This window comes from Watersipora subatra, chromosome 11 (assembly GCF_963576615.1).
Source record: "Watersipora subatra chromosome 11, tzWatSuba1.1, whole genome shotgun sequence".
Classification (NCBI taxonomy): Eukaryota; Metazoa; Bryozoa; class Gymnolaemata; order Cheilostomatida; family Watersiporidae; genus Watersipora; species Watersipora subatra.
This window is the reverse complement of record NC_088718.1, coordinates 219,026-234,428: the sequence shown is the minus strand read 5'-3', so window position 1 is coordinate 234,428 and position 15,403 is coordinate 219,026. Positions and strand designations below refer to the sequence as shown.

Here is a 15,403-nt window from a genome sequence, read left to right as displayed (position 1 = left end):
CAAATAACTTTCCTCATAGTTATGTGGCTATAAATAATATATACATAGTTACATATATACATATATTACATATATACATTACATATTCATAAATAATCAGCAAAAGATTCCATGAACTAGGAAAAAGGCGAATGAGGTGTTACAATGCAGGAGCCATTGGAAAGACTGTTCAGTGGTTTGTATATAATATAATAGAACGTATTGTATCAAGAAGAAGAACACTGTTATATCGATCTCTCCTAGGTCACTCAGGCTGTTATTGATTTTTAGTCAGCAGTCAATTCTCTTCACCCCATCAATGCTTTATCCTTACTCGCCGCTTCATTGTCATATTGGAAATCAATCGCTTGACAAAGAGATGCAGACGACTCTCTCTGAGTGACTAACGCAGACAGGTATTCTCAGCTGACTAAACTCCCCAAGTTTGATTCACTCTTACATACTTTCCAGAGCATTGAGGTAACATTCGATATATACACTACACTGCTTCGTATAAAGTATGACAGACTGTATATAATAGCTGGTAGTGTCTCTCTTTTTTAAACACCCTTCTACAATGCGATTATTATGTAGTATTACATTGTATTATTGCTTGAAGTAAGCATAGATTGATATCTTTTATGTTTTATTTGAACTATTAATTTTCAAAAGGCTGACAAAGGTGCGATCTTACAACCATACAATTTGACATTTAATGGAGCCATTGTAGCAATGACTATGTTCTTTAATTGTTTAATGTACTTGAGTAGGAATGGTAACCAAACTAATACTAAGAAATGCTATTAGACAACACTCTCGAATTCACGCAACTGTTTGGTTACAAAAGGATGCACAGTATAGAGTTTACAGTACAGCTAAAGTAGAGTTTAAAGTATTTATTGACAAGAAAGAGAGCCAGTTTTTTCCTGTAAGCTATCTATGTTCATACCATTGCAAGGCAATATGAAAAATTGCCATAGGTTGGGAACATTTCTTCAAATTTTTCTGTAAACAATTTGATAATTTGAAGCCATCAGTTCACAAGTAAGACTAGTTGGGTGTGATATTTCAATGAGTGGCAGTCTGTATGCATAATGCGATCTCGTATTGATTACTTTTCTAACTATAGCTAAATTTTCTTCACAACCAAATGATGGAACCACATTCTCGTCAGGCAGTTTGTCGGAAATTACTACTCTCTTTCAATTACGCAAGTCAAACCTGCTTTTTGTCTGTTTAAAAACGTGGAAGCATAGATGGAGTTAGCGCAAACATCCGTAGAGGCTACAATGACTATGCAATTGATCATTGCTGCGCTCTTTTCATTCGCTCAATAATTAACAAGCTGCTGTTTAACAGTAACAAGTCCGAGTTCTATTGTGGCCATACATATAATATCTGGCCTCGACGAAAGCTTGCTTATTCAACGTTATTTATTGCCATGTCTAGTACGAAAAGGAAAATATCTAGACATAATTTAGTAAGTTGCCTATTTTACGTTTGGAAATGTGTTCAGCCTAGCCTACTTTTTAAGTTATAATAGCCTTCAATAATAATAACCATAATAATAGTATTATACTATTATTATGGCTATTATAATAGTATATCAGGTAATCTGCGAAAGTATACATGGTAGTCTATAATTTATATCATATAGCATTAATATATATAGTAATAATATATATATAGCATTAATATATATATTAATAATATATATATATATTATTACTATATATTGATACTATATGATATAAATGATAGTAATAATAATGGTTATAATAGCTTTAAAAAGGAAGTAGCCAATCACTAAAAAAATAATTCTATGATTCTCATAGTTTATGCACACTGTTAGGCACCATATTAGAATGTATAGCATAGCTGTGTGTGATAATCTTTGTGACACTTTATAATGTAAATTGTATAAATCTATGGTGCTCTCTAAGAGTCTAGCAAATTCTACACGAGTCTATGATGCTCTTTGCAACTTTATAATGCTTTGTTCAACTCAATAGCATGTTTTATATTTTTACTAGCTGCATTACCCGTCAACGGGATCAGAATCTTGTACAGCAAGAGGTTTATTGAGAGTTGTCTTTCATACTGTAAAACAACGCCAACTATGCAGTTACATCTCCCTCTCTCCGTCTCTCCCCTCTCCCTCTCTCCCCTCTCTCTCCCTCCCTCTTTCTCTCCCTCTCTCTCTCTCCCCCCCCCCCCCCTCTCCTCCTCGCTCTCCCTCTCTCTCTCCTTCTCTCCCTCTTTCCCCTCTCTCCCTCTCTCCGTCTCTCCCCTCTCTCTCTCCCTCCCTCTTCCCCCTCTCTCTCTCCCCCCTCTCCTCCTCGCTCTCCCTCTCTTTCCCCTTCTCTCCCTCTCTCCCCCCCTCTCTTCCTCGCTCTCCCTCTCTCCCTTTCTCTCTCTCTCTCCCTTAGTTCAACGCAACACATGCGGATAGACAACATTTTTGGTTTTTCTGTCGGGCGTATGAAGAAACAGTTTTCGGCGTGTGCCTACTTTTGAGCAGGCGACGTATAGCTGGTCATGGCTGATGCAGGGTGACAGTAAGTCGATAGCAGCTGCTCTCTTTCTTTTCACAATAGCGTATCGCAACCCTCGGAGTACTCGTGAAAGTTCTGTAATAGTAAGTTACAGTAGGCCTACTCAGAGCTGGAAAAAATTTAGTAACTCGGCTGCTGAAGGAAATGAACATGACCCACTATCACGAACAGCGGCAAATCCAACGTTATTAAGTAGTGGAGATGTGGCCATTCATAGACAATACAACGTCGTATAAGAAACACTTACCTTTTTGATGTGGAAATTTAGTAGGTGAGAAATGCGTTTTTCCAGTGGCTCCAAAAAACAAACGTTTACGTGACCTTTTCGGTACACGTTGGCAGTAAATATTAATTGCATGTAAATAACTACTCATTAATTTATTTTATTTAATGAATAGTACATTTGTATAGCTGTATAGACACCTTTGTATAGGCCGCAGAACTCAGGAAAGGTGCTTTTTAACACGGCAGAAAATTTGCCGTTTAAAAAGCGTGCTAACAGGGGATTTCGGTTAATGCGCTCGAGCGGTGAAAGAAAAACAACAGAATCACCACACCTTTATATAAGCCGCTTGGCTCAAATCGTCAGAGAAAAGTAGCGGCTAATAGTCCATATTACGAAATTACGATATTACGAAATTACGATAATTAGTACTCATATTAATTCGGTTGGCTTCGTTCGACCGAATGGAAAAAGAAAGACCGCTCTATAATTTATTTACTGTTACTACACATATTAATTCAGTTCGCTTCGTACGACCGAAATTCGTACGACGATAAAAGAAAAGACCGCTCTATAAGGCGGACAGACAGATAGATAGACAGATAGACAGACAGACAACGATTGCCGTTTATATAGTAGATGCTACTTGTATAAACCTGTGCCACTCTGTACCAAACTACAAAATACTTCGTATAAAATCTTGTCTTGCTACAAACATGTGAATAGTTTGTATTCTATGTACTACTTAGGACAAATGTAGTCCACTTCAAGTGACCTGATGTGAATATTAGTGACTGTTCTGTTAGTATAAAGCAATTTAATTACAGTAGTTGATTTATATCACTAATAGATTGATATAACTATTAGATGGTTTATATTCAGAGGCCACAGCACTCACATTTTTTACAACCTTTGCTATCACCAAAGGAGAGAAAGGATTGCTGTTGACTATTCAGTAAAATCATCAGTTTTCTTGTATATTTTAGGGTTAGCCAGCTGAGGGAGCTCACAGAATGCCACGAAGGAAACGAAGCAGCAGCAGTAGTAGCAGCAGTAGTAGTAGCAGTAGTAGCAGCAGTAGTAGCAGCAGTAGTAGCAGCGGTCACAGGTCTTCATCTAGTTCCAGTAGCGCTGAAAAGAGAAAACAGAGAAAAAAACGAAAGAAGGCACCTGCTCGTACTGTCACTCCGGTGTCACCATCTGTCAGCCATCCTAAAAACAGAAAAGCCCAAAAAAAGAATGCATCAACTGTGAAGAAGAAAAAATCTGTCAAAAATGTAAGATAGTTTTGTTACCATAAGCTACAGTAAGTTTTAATCGATAGTCTCATAACTTGAGGGGCATCTCAAGGAGGTCCCATTTTAGGGTTTTCAGATGTAGCTTTGGCTATAAACTAAGGTATACAAACTCAGTCATACGCTTTCCTCATGTAAGATAACTGTGAATAACTTGAGAAAAAACAATTGAAAAAGCTTGCACTTAGTGCAGTCTGTTTTGATAAAGACAGTTCGTTATTCTTGACCGTCGCCACATTTGACATTCGTCGCTCTTGATGATCGTCGCTTTTTGACATTTGTCATTCTTGACGTTTGTCGTTTTTGCCTTTGGTCATCTTTGAGATTTGTCACCCATTATTTGGTCTACGTCAATAACTACACAGTATTTGCAAATGACTTTTGTCTTTTTTCTGGTGGCACAAACTGCTTGTTTTGGCATCATTTATAGATTCATATTACCATCAAGAAAAATTGTTTTACGCATGTAGACTTCTTCAGGTTTAGTCTGTTAGGACAAAAACGCAGCCACTCAGCTCAGCAGTATCGAATTCAAGCACATACTCAAAATGCTTGACCTTTTTTATGACTTTATAAAGTCAATAACTTGTTGTTTTTTAGGATTTCATAGAGGCTTCTAGTTTGATTTGTAAAGCTTATTAGCTATAGTTTTTATGAGCCGAAAGTTAGGAACTCGTAGATAGAAAAGTTAGGGGCTATTAGGTAGGATATTGGAAAAGCTAGGGGCTAGTAGGTAAGAAAAGCTAGGGGCTAGTAGGTAGGAAAAGCTAGGGGCTAGTAGGTAGGAAATGGAAGAGCTAGGGGCTAGTAGGTAGGAAATGGAAAAGTTAGGGGCTAGTAGGTAGGAAAAATAAAATCTTGGGGCTAGTAGGTAGGAAAAGCTAGAGGCTAGTGGGTAGGAAGTGGAAAAGCTAGGGACTAGTAGGTAGAATATGGAAAAGCTAGGGGCTAGTAGGTGAGAAAAGCTAAGGGCTAGTAGGTAGGAAATTGAAAAGCTAGGGGCTAGTAGGTAGGAAATTGAAAAGCTTGGGGCTAGTAGGTAGGAAATTGAAAATCTTGGGGCTAGTAGGTAGGAAATTGAAAAGCTTGGGGCTAGTAGGTAGGAAATGGAAAAGTTAGTGGCTAGTAGGTAGGAAAAGGAATAGAATGATCAACTATTGATAAAACATGAGTAAGAATAATTACAAGCGTAATTGTGTTATCAAAGATAGTATATGAAAATATCATTGGTGCACATAGACCCTGTATCTTTGCTCTTGTTTCATTTGAACAGCATCTGCATAATATGGGGTCAGAGTTTTCAATATCAGCAACCGTTTCTAAGGTTCTATTATCTTGTTAAGAGCATGCATTCCCTGCGCTATCCAAGAAACTATGTGTGTGATCTCTAAAATCTGAGGGTTATATGGTGGTCTTGCTAATTAATAAATTGAACTAAAGATTTATTAACGTTATTGAGTTAATGACTTGTTTTATTACTAATTTATTGCCTTAGTTTCATAATAAAATACTTGGATGTCTCACACTGATATCAGGAGAGTTTCATATAAAATATTATACATGTAATCGGACAACACAAGTTTTTCATGGATTTTTTTTACAAGAAACGATCTCTATTGTTTAGCTAATCCTAGATGTTGGCGGCACCATGAATGACCAGATCAATACTTCAGATAACAATTTGAACCAATATCAACCAACCTCCCTACTAGTTTCAGGTCTATTCTGCTGAAATATCGACTGAAATATTTATATGAAAAATCTGTGTAGTGGTCATTACATATGGAAGGTGTGTAATGGGTCTATAAATAGCATAGGCAGCACCGACAGCAACATTCTCGAGATAGGGAATTCTCCAAAGATGAATCGATTAAAAAAGTAAGTTATGGTGAAGAAACCAGGTAGCACTTCAGCAACCCTATCTATATTAACATAAAAATGTTTTGTATAATTACGAATAAAGTGCCTTAATAGATTGTAGATTGAACAGCAGATTACGCAAAGTTCTGAAGCTAATATGTAAGCCAAAGTTAACCGTACAACCGGCCAAAGAAAGACACTAAATTGATCTTTTTGTGTCACCAGTGCTTGATTTGCAAATTTGCTATTGGTAGCAACCCCTTGGTTTGTGAGTGACATGATTAATCTCTACACACTGATCTTGCCTATATTAGCTAAAGTCAGCACAGCAGTGGATTCATTTTAGGTGCTTCCATTGCTCCTAGAAAATGTAGTCAATCACACAGAGACAGAGAGTCACGCTGTCGATAAAGAGGACACAGTTGAAACCTTTCTCCACACGATTGGAGCTGTAGACGCCCAGTACTCTTTAGCGGATATCCCTGAAATTGTGGCCATTCCTACACCTCTTCCTGAAGAGGTCATTGGTATGCATCTGTATTTAAAGCTACCTTCTCATTGATGACTTAACAGAGGTCACAGGTGCATCGCTTTGCTCTATCTCTTTTTTTATTAAAATTCCTGTATTGGAAACATAATTAATCTTATGCGGCTAAACATCATTATTGTACTTTAGCACAAAAGTTGACTGTTGCATATATTCATATCTAATTAGGCCAGACTTTAATATAACTATGTAATTTATTGCTTAGTTTATGGTATGAATTAGTTTAACAGATTTATTAATGGCTGAAATCACCTAGTGGGAGTTTAACAATGAAAATTAATGATTACACATTGTGTTTCAGATGTTTGTGTAGGAAACATTTATTCACTATTTTGTCAGTCAGAGATATACAGTATATACAAGTGATCAGATCGTATTACATATTTTAACACTTTTTTAATACTTTTAATTCATATCATTACCATACTCAGGTTATATGCCTTTGAACAAGGTAAATGTGTAATTGTATTTTGACTGTATTTTTTGGAGTGAAAATAAATTGAAAGACTATTGATTTGAAGAGGTATTTGCTTGCCTCATCAGCAGTGAGTATTAAATAACAATAACAAAAAAACATAAATGTCATACATGTATACAACATACATTTGCTTTTTTTTAACCTAATAAGATAAATATGATTTGTGTTTGTCATTCAAATCAGTTTGTAATACTAGTATGTGGTAACTTTTTTTGATTGGAATACTGGTGGCAATTAGGTTAGAAAATATATTCTGTTGTGGTTGAATTTTATTAAAATTGTTATTGAAAATCAGTTGAAATTAATTGAAAATTATGCAATGTCATCTTTAGAGCTATAGCAAGAAATTCACCATTCAATTTTGTAATAAAAGCCCATTTTTGGAGTTGTCAGGCAAAAAAATTGCATTTTCAATTGTGATACGAAAGAGTTCAACTATCATTGAATTAAGAGAACTTTTATTTTTGACTAAACTGGCATTTATTCGCTATTGCACCATTTCTACAGAAATCATTCAATTTGAACTGAGCTTATATAATGCTGACAATGCCTTGGATCCACAAGGACTATCTTTGTTTTGCTGTTTGTACTAGATGTAGCTATACCGTCTTACTAATTAAAGTCTTGGAGAAGATTCAACAGATGACTTATTGCCTGCAAGCTGAAATACTCATATCCCAGCAGATATACCTAACTTGAAGTTACTTGCCCCTACAATGCGGACTATTCCAATACAGTTTTTTTAGTTTGTTTAACAAGAATGACTCTTAAAGCAGATAAAGAAAAAAGGAAAAAGCATCATAGTGATGAGAAGAAAAAGAAAAAAAGCAAGAAAAGAGGGGAGTTTGCTGACACAGACATGTATACTGAAACAATTTCCGAACATGGTCAGGAAATAAAGCTCCTTCGGAACAAAATGCGAAATGAAGAGCAATGCGGTGAGTGTTTAGAAACGATTGAGAACTGGTTGTTACATGTACCATAATTTGAGTATTTGTATATTCGGGAAAGTGAAATACTTGTGATCAAAAAGTTTATAGAAGCATACTTACACACTATTTTACATGAAAATACAATCTTCTAAAATACTTGAAAAATAATCTCAAATAAATGGTAGGTTACTAAAAACCAATTTGTTCTTCAAAATAATAAATAAGTGGTAAATACTAGTATTTGTATATTATTTATGTTATCCCACGACCAAACGAGCGGATGCGAAGTGTGGGAGTTTTTATGATGAATGCATGTGCACACGACTTACGAAAATTATTCATCAACAATGAGACGAACTCTTGTTTTGAAATCTCACCAACAAATTTAACCATCGTTTTGTAAAGTCGTTAAAGTATAATAACGATACAAAACACATTTAAACCTATTTAAATATGTTATCAAGTCTTTGTAAACCGTCGGCATTATCTTAAAACTTACCCATCTGATCGGATTATACACAAATAGACAGATTAATTTGGACGACAGAAAAATTGCCACAAAAGGCTTGAAAAGCTTGGTTTAATAAAAGTTAAGACCGGCCTATGATACGCCAATAAAGCCGTGCCACAGATAGTAGAACTATTTATCAGTGCGCATTTCACGAGAAACCCGTGCTCATTTCACCAGTCTATGGCATTGTTTACTTGTAATTGAATTTATTCGAAGGTTTCTGTAATAAACGTAGACCGTTTGAGGCATAGGCCGAATTACAGGTACGAAATTGTGGTACACAGTTTATCAGCCTATGTTTTTTGTCCAATCACCGAAGGTTTCATTATTTAAAACGTTAGCCAAAAATATTTACAACTATGTACAAGCTAGGGCCGAACTACAACGCCCCTTCATGCCGAGAAGATTTTTTATTTTAGTTGCTGCAGTTTTCAGAAAACTTTCAGACGCGTGAATGCTCATACTTGCTTTCTGTTAAAGATCGCTATCAAAACCATTCTACATTCAACGCAACCAACTTTCAAACTGTGTATAGTACACAGTAGCTTGCCATTTTACTTCTAATTTTGCATTTCAGAGTTATAATAATTGTAATAAACATATTTCCTTATCGTTGTTGGTAAAATACATACATTTCAGTAGGTTAGGCCTACAGTTTAAATTAATATTTTTTTATCGTTGTAAAACAAGTTTGAGATAGTAGTAGATTAGGTGTGATTGTTTGTGTGATTAGGTGTGATTTATTATTGTATTAAACCAAGCCTTTCAAGCTATTTCTAGAACATTTCTATTTCAAACAAGTCTCATTTACACTATACTCTGTCAATTCCTGCTGAGAACTACTTTTTCAACAACCAACAGTACCCTTTCTTTTTTCCATTCTCACTTTGGTCGTGGGCTGTATGACAGCGGAATTTCTAGTGTAGTATTATTATTGTTAGCATGTGTATATCTTTATTAAAGTATACTCTCATAACCTAATTTTATATCTAGCCCGGAAAGACATAAAATATCCGCCTTTAAAGTCTGATGATCTTCAGAAAAAGTTTGAAGCTCTTGCAGTGATTGGTGCTAAGAAAGTGAGAGAAGAGAATTCTAAAGAATATGATGAACAATTTTCCAAGTGGCGCAAAAATAATGGGTGAGTTTTGTAACAACATCCCTAATCATCAAAAGGGATTCGTGATTTGCATATGCATTTAGAAGTGCCTTGAAAAGACCTCATAGTATAATGATATAGGTAGTTTTTTTATTTAGTATGGGGTTTTATTTGGTTTCCGCTTAGAATTTACGCAAGCGTAGTGTGTATTGAGAACCTTATTTTGCCATAGCTTTTCCTATGAATTACGCCAATGTTATGCAGAAATTAATTTTGCTGAGGTGGTGGAGGTCAGCTACCTGCATAACATAAATATCGTTGATTAATATGCGTTAGCCATGTGGGAACTTAGTTACTCTTTGCCTTCCAATCCCGAACGGGACCCTTACGTATAGGGTAAAACTGGTCATATAGAACATGAAATAATTCTTCTTTCGATTAGAACAGACTCAAAAATCAGTTGGAAAGTTGCTGAAAATTTCTAGTCCTCAAGGTAAAGCTGAAGCTTCAATTCTGTGAAAAATTCAAAAAATATTAACTGCCATGTTTAGCTGAGTTTTGGTCTCCTCATTACTTACAAACTTTCCTTACTAGATTGTTCACATTCTATTTAATCTAACATTAAACTAATATTTGCAGCTATTGGGAAATAAGAGAAAGGTAACAGGATTCTTGAATGTTCGATAGTTGCACCCTAACCTAGAAGTTTTTGCCTCAAGTGCAATAGACTTGACACTATTTTATTGTTGATCACACATTTGGTGTTTGCTTGTTCTATAGCTGTTTGAAACGTGCTCGATGTGATAGAACAAAAACCGTGGATGTGTGTTTTCCTTAGAAACCTCAGAAACCAATTAATTGTCGTTGGGCCTTTTGTGTTATGTTTAAATGGCACAATAGGAGCACAACTCCAAATTTAAATAAAAATTGTTTTTGGTTTGAGTAGTGTATTTCAAGAGGTAAAGGATCATGACTCCACGTGTTTTGTTGTGTATTTTTCTTCTAATGTAGTCCTTTTGTGAATGGTACTTCAGCTATTACTTATGATTATGTAGAGGTGAAGTAATAGAACTTGCAATGAAATAGCATTTAGCTCTTTTAAAATCTCCCATCACTTTGCTACTCAGTTATTAGTAAAGACAGTTTACTACTAGTTGCTTCTGCTTTATGTGTTAAGGCAATCTATTGGTGGGTGTCAATTGCATGCATTCTAGTTACTGACACAATTTAGAGCATTTGAAATTTTTTTAGGGTTTTGTGGATTCAGTTAAGAATTGTGAGAAGAAATGTTTAATGTTTGTATAATGCATGTATTCTCAAAACAACAATACTTTCAAAAATGTAAAAGAAGTTATTATTTGTGAGCAGCAAATAAATTTGCATGAAATATTGATATTCAATAGTGTCAATCTGGTTGTTGGTAAATGATTACATTGCCAGACACTAGCTGCAAGGTTGGTGTCTAATGATATCATCAAAGACTAACCGGAATGTTGATGAGTGATGACATCATCAGACGCTAATCTGGGTATTGGTATGTGATGACATCATCAGACACTAGTTTGGGTATTGGTATGTGATGGCGTCATCACATGCTAATCTGGGTATTGGTCGGTGATGATATCATCCCACAATAATCTGGGTATTGGTAAGTGATGGCATCATCAGATGCTAATCTGGGTGTTGGTAAGTGATGACATCATCAAAAACCAACTGGAATGTTGATAAGGGATGACATCATCAGACAATAATCTGGGTGTTGATAAGAAATACGATTATCAGACGTCTAATTTTCAACTTTGTGTTTAAACCAAGTAGTGCACCCATAAGGATGTTTATTGATAATCTCAAAGTGGCCATTATGTGGCTCACATGTGGCTATGGAATATAAGCCATACTGTATTTTCATCAGTGGTCACGTACACTGACCATTCTTACTCCAAAAAAAGCTTACCTTACTTAATTTTTTAAAGAGAAGCTGGTGTGACCAAGCCTGACATTGAAGAGCATGACCAATCAAAAGCAAGTACAAATCACAAAGAGTTGATCAGCTCTGATCAGAAACCCAAACATAAAGACTCTGGATTTAACACGGCTACTACAAGCCAAAACTCATCAAGGCTTCCTACAAATCTGGTGAGTAACTAATGACTGCAACTCTTTAGAATGTTCCCAATGCTCTTCACGGTTGTCATGAGAACAACTGTAAAGTTTGAGTAAATGTGATGAGTAGAAGTCAAAACTTGTTCATACTTGAATTTGTGCAAAAAAAATTGAATTGTCCCTGTTTATTAGCTTTTTGCTTGTTGTTTTTATTCAATTGCCTAATGGCCCAGAATGCTGTAAACAACAGCATTTTACAGATGGGTTATGCAATAGTTCATTTCAACGGTGAAAAAGCTAAATAAACTGGACTTTTTCATATTTCAGCTGAAACTTCAAAAAAAAAATTTAGCGATCCTTTTGTCCAAATAAGTAAATAAATTAGAGTAATCAGACATCTTCACTGAACAGTGACAACTTTTTAAACATTGCTATAAATGTATAATAATGATAAATGCTAGTAAGAACAGACGTTAAAAAATGGATTGGTTTAATAATTAAGCACTCACAATATATTAGTGGTAAAAGGTGCGTTTTTGGTCAACGTTTAGCCAACTTAAATGTATATCGATTACCATTGCAAAATTATTCTTTATCTGTAGGATAGGACGCTAATGTTTTATGTGAAGAATTATGTCAAATTACAACAAACTTCTCGATTCTATAAAACTTGTTCAAATGTGTTAGCTGCTCTAAAACCTTGAAGATAATTTATTAAAAATTAATACACCGAGTCTATATCTGCTTCTTTAATTATAGGAGAATCATGAATAGTCTCACTGCTACTAAACAACGCTATATTTATCATAACATATTCTTATGTTCTAGCCTGGTAAAGAGCCTGTTAAAATTAAGCAAACTTTGATGGTTAGCAAGAGCACTTCTGGAATGCAGACAGAAGAGCATCAAGCCTACACCTCAAAGCCACAGTTTACTCTTCCAGATGTTCTAATGCTAGACAGTTATACGCAGACTAATGAAGAAGATAGGCTAAAGACTAAGCTCATAACTCATATGAGGCCCACAGCATATGTCCAAACCGACTCTGCAGAATTAAGTCTACCAAAAACCGATGAAAAGCCCTCATTATCCAAAAAGGTTTCCTTTAGCTTAAAATCTCAGCAAGAAGGTTTAACCGCAACCCAAAATGAAAATTTGAGAACGAATGCAAAAACTGAACCTGACCCTAAGCATCTTCCAATTTCTTTTAACCTAGAACAGATGTGTCGCCATGGTAGTGAGAGAAGCACATGTATTGACTGCAACAAACATATAGTTCACAAACGGCATCCTTCTCAAACACGAGTTAGTTCTATTCCAATTATAGAGACACCTCAAGCTCGAGCCATAAACTCTTCACTTCCTGCCTGGAAAGAAGAAGAAAAAGACTCTGGACAAGAATCAGATACTTGCCAGTCTCCTCGCCTTACCAACATGGACCTAGCAAAGATAAAAGACTTGGCAAAAGCTAAATTGAAACAAATAAAAAGGAGTGAACCTCAGCGAGTTAGTAGAACATTGGACAAATCATCCTTCTTACCAAGCATTTCCCCTGCAGATGCTCAAACCGATACTCGACAAAATGACACTACCTTAAAAAAACAGAGGCGCCCAAAGCCTAAAAACTATGGCGGCATTGAGTCCCTAACACTTCAAGATCTCCCAACACTAGCGGAACGGAAAGGCTTCAGCGAAGAAAGTAGCGATGAAAATGAAGTAGATCGAGTGCGACGGTTTCTGAGGAATTCTGAAGAACTTCATGAAAAAAAGCGAGAAGGAGAAGTGAAGAAGGCTAAAAAGTTTATTAAACAATGTATTAATAGTCCCCTAGACGCAGATCACAGCTGCAAACACAACTATCGAAAACGAGAGAGCCTTCCTCAAATAAATGACAAACGACGATGCGACAGTGAAGCGACTAACCGTAGAAATCGTGGGATTGCTGATGATGTAGAATCAAGAAAGTGTGTATCAGAAGTGCCATCAGGAAAGATGAGACCATTTGATGTAAATTTCAAAGCTTACATAAATGCACTGACACGTATAGTAGGTTCTTCACCAGCTACCCTAACACAAGCAGATGGATATACAAAAAAATGAAGACCTTCATCTTACATATTATGGTTTATGCTAAATGTGTATCAAGGAACATCATTTTGAAATTTGTATGCACCATTCTAGTGGAACTGCCAAAGCAATACATGGTCATAACCAAACTTTTGCAAGGTTAGAAACTTCGACTAATAATTAACAGAAAAATAAACTATATTAACTTTTATAATGCCTTGTTTAAAAGAATTATTATAATCTTCCAAAAGTACATTGTATCGGTTTATTGTTAAATGCACTAGTAATTTTACAATATAAAAACAGTTTCAATTTTATCACATATTGTACATAAATTAATTGAATAGTTTTGTCTTGCTAATTTTATATTATGGAATTCAAATACACTCTACATATAGATAATATTTATGAAGCTGCCAAAAGATGATCTTTATGTATGTATGTATCAGTTCAACTCTGAATTGCGACTGTTGCCTGTGTTAGTTATTGACAAACCGTTTGCTAGCATTTCTACTTTTTACATTGTATTTTGGATTAGAACTGCCTCTTTAAAGGTTGACTTGCAACAAAATTCACATTACAGTTATTTGATATGAAAAGATTCACCATGTTTTACTCAGTTGTGTTGTAAGTGCAAAATATGTGGAAAGGTGATTACAAGCTCTTAAAAGCTCAAAAACGAACAGAAAATTGCAGCCACACGAGAACGCCGTAGTTTGGATTCTCTTTCCAAAACGGCTCAAATGTGAAGTAGTTGTGAGGGATGGTTTCTGTTTACACTTTCATGCAACCTTACTCGTCGAAATATTTTCACAAATATACTTCACGCATTCAATAAAACTATGTCTCTTGTTCTCACGCGTCTGTGTTATTGTCATTGTAATGCTGTCACTTTTAGCAGTGATATCTTATAACTTACGGTAAAAATTTGTTTAATTTTTTAGCCTTAGCTTGAAGGAGTACACATCATTGTCTGATAATCATGACGAGCCTGTTGGTCACTTGTGATAATCGAAATGTGCTGCAGAAATTATTTGCGAATTATTGGGTTACATGATCAGATTACGACTTGCCGATTAGACCAAACCGAAAAAAAACTGTAAAGTAGTGAGCATCTATATTTGATACCGGGGTCTTCGGTAAAACCCAAGTGTTTGTCATAAACTAGTGTTACGATAAGTTTTATATTGAGCTTTTTATTGGCCTTTCAGTTCACGTGAGAACATCACGTGACAATAAAATAACCAAATTTCATGGCTACGTCATCGACATAAAGAGATTCCAATCTTCGGCAGCGTTTTGTTTTTGAGCTTTTAAGAGCTTGTAATCACATTTCCACATATTTGGCACCTACAACACAACAGAGTAAGACATGGTGACTCTTTTGATACCAAATAACTGTAATGTGAATTTTATTGCAAGCCAGCCTTTAAGGATATGCTGTGTAGCCTGCCTACCGCTAACCTGTTTTCAGAATTTGTGAAAGAGGTTTTTAGTCACCCCTTTCCAATAATTTATGTGTGCTAAGGTTAATTATAGAACAGCTTATAAATATTAAATTAAGGTTTTTCAGAGCGTTGCATGTAATCGTGTACAACGTAAAGTAGGTGATACTTGTAACAGTTGATAGTAGATCTACAACACAGAATATGTTATACCTGTTCACAAGTGGTATGCATGTACAACATAGAGTAAGTCATCACCATTTACAGTAGACATGAAACACAATGGATACTTATTATTAGTGGGTATAT

The 15,403-nt window shown here is 35.5% G+C and overlaps 1 protein-coding gene across 1 annotated transcript; it reads left to right on the top strand.

The window, feature by feature from the left end:
• Positions 1 to 178: 178 nt before the first annotated feature.
• Positions 179 to 13,961, top strand: LOC137408660 (peptidyl-prolyl cis-trans isomerase G-like). Its single transcript, XM_068095242.1, has 7 exons — positions 179 to 395; positions 3,744 to 4,034; positions 6,259 to 6,439; positions 7,714 to 7,875; positions 9,374 to 9,521; positions 11,453 to 11,615; positions 12,411 to 13,961. The coding sequence occupies exons 2-7, from the start codon at positions 3,771 to 3,773 to the stop codon at positions 13,680 to 13,682; spliced, it is 2,190 nt and encodes a 729-aa protein (XP_067951343.1). The 5' UTR covers positions 179 to 395; positions 3,744 to 3,770; the 3' UTR covers positions 13,683 to 13,961.
• The last annotated feature ends 1,442 nt before the right edge of the window (positions 13,962 to 15,403 follow it).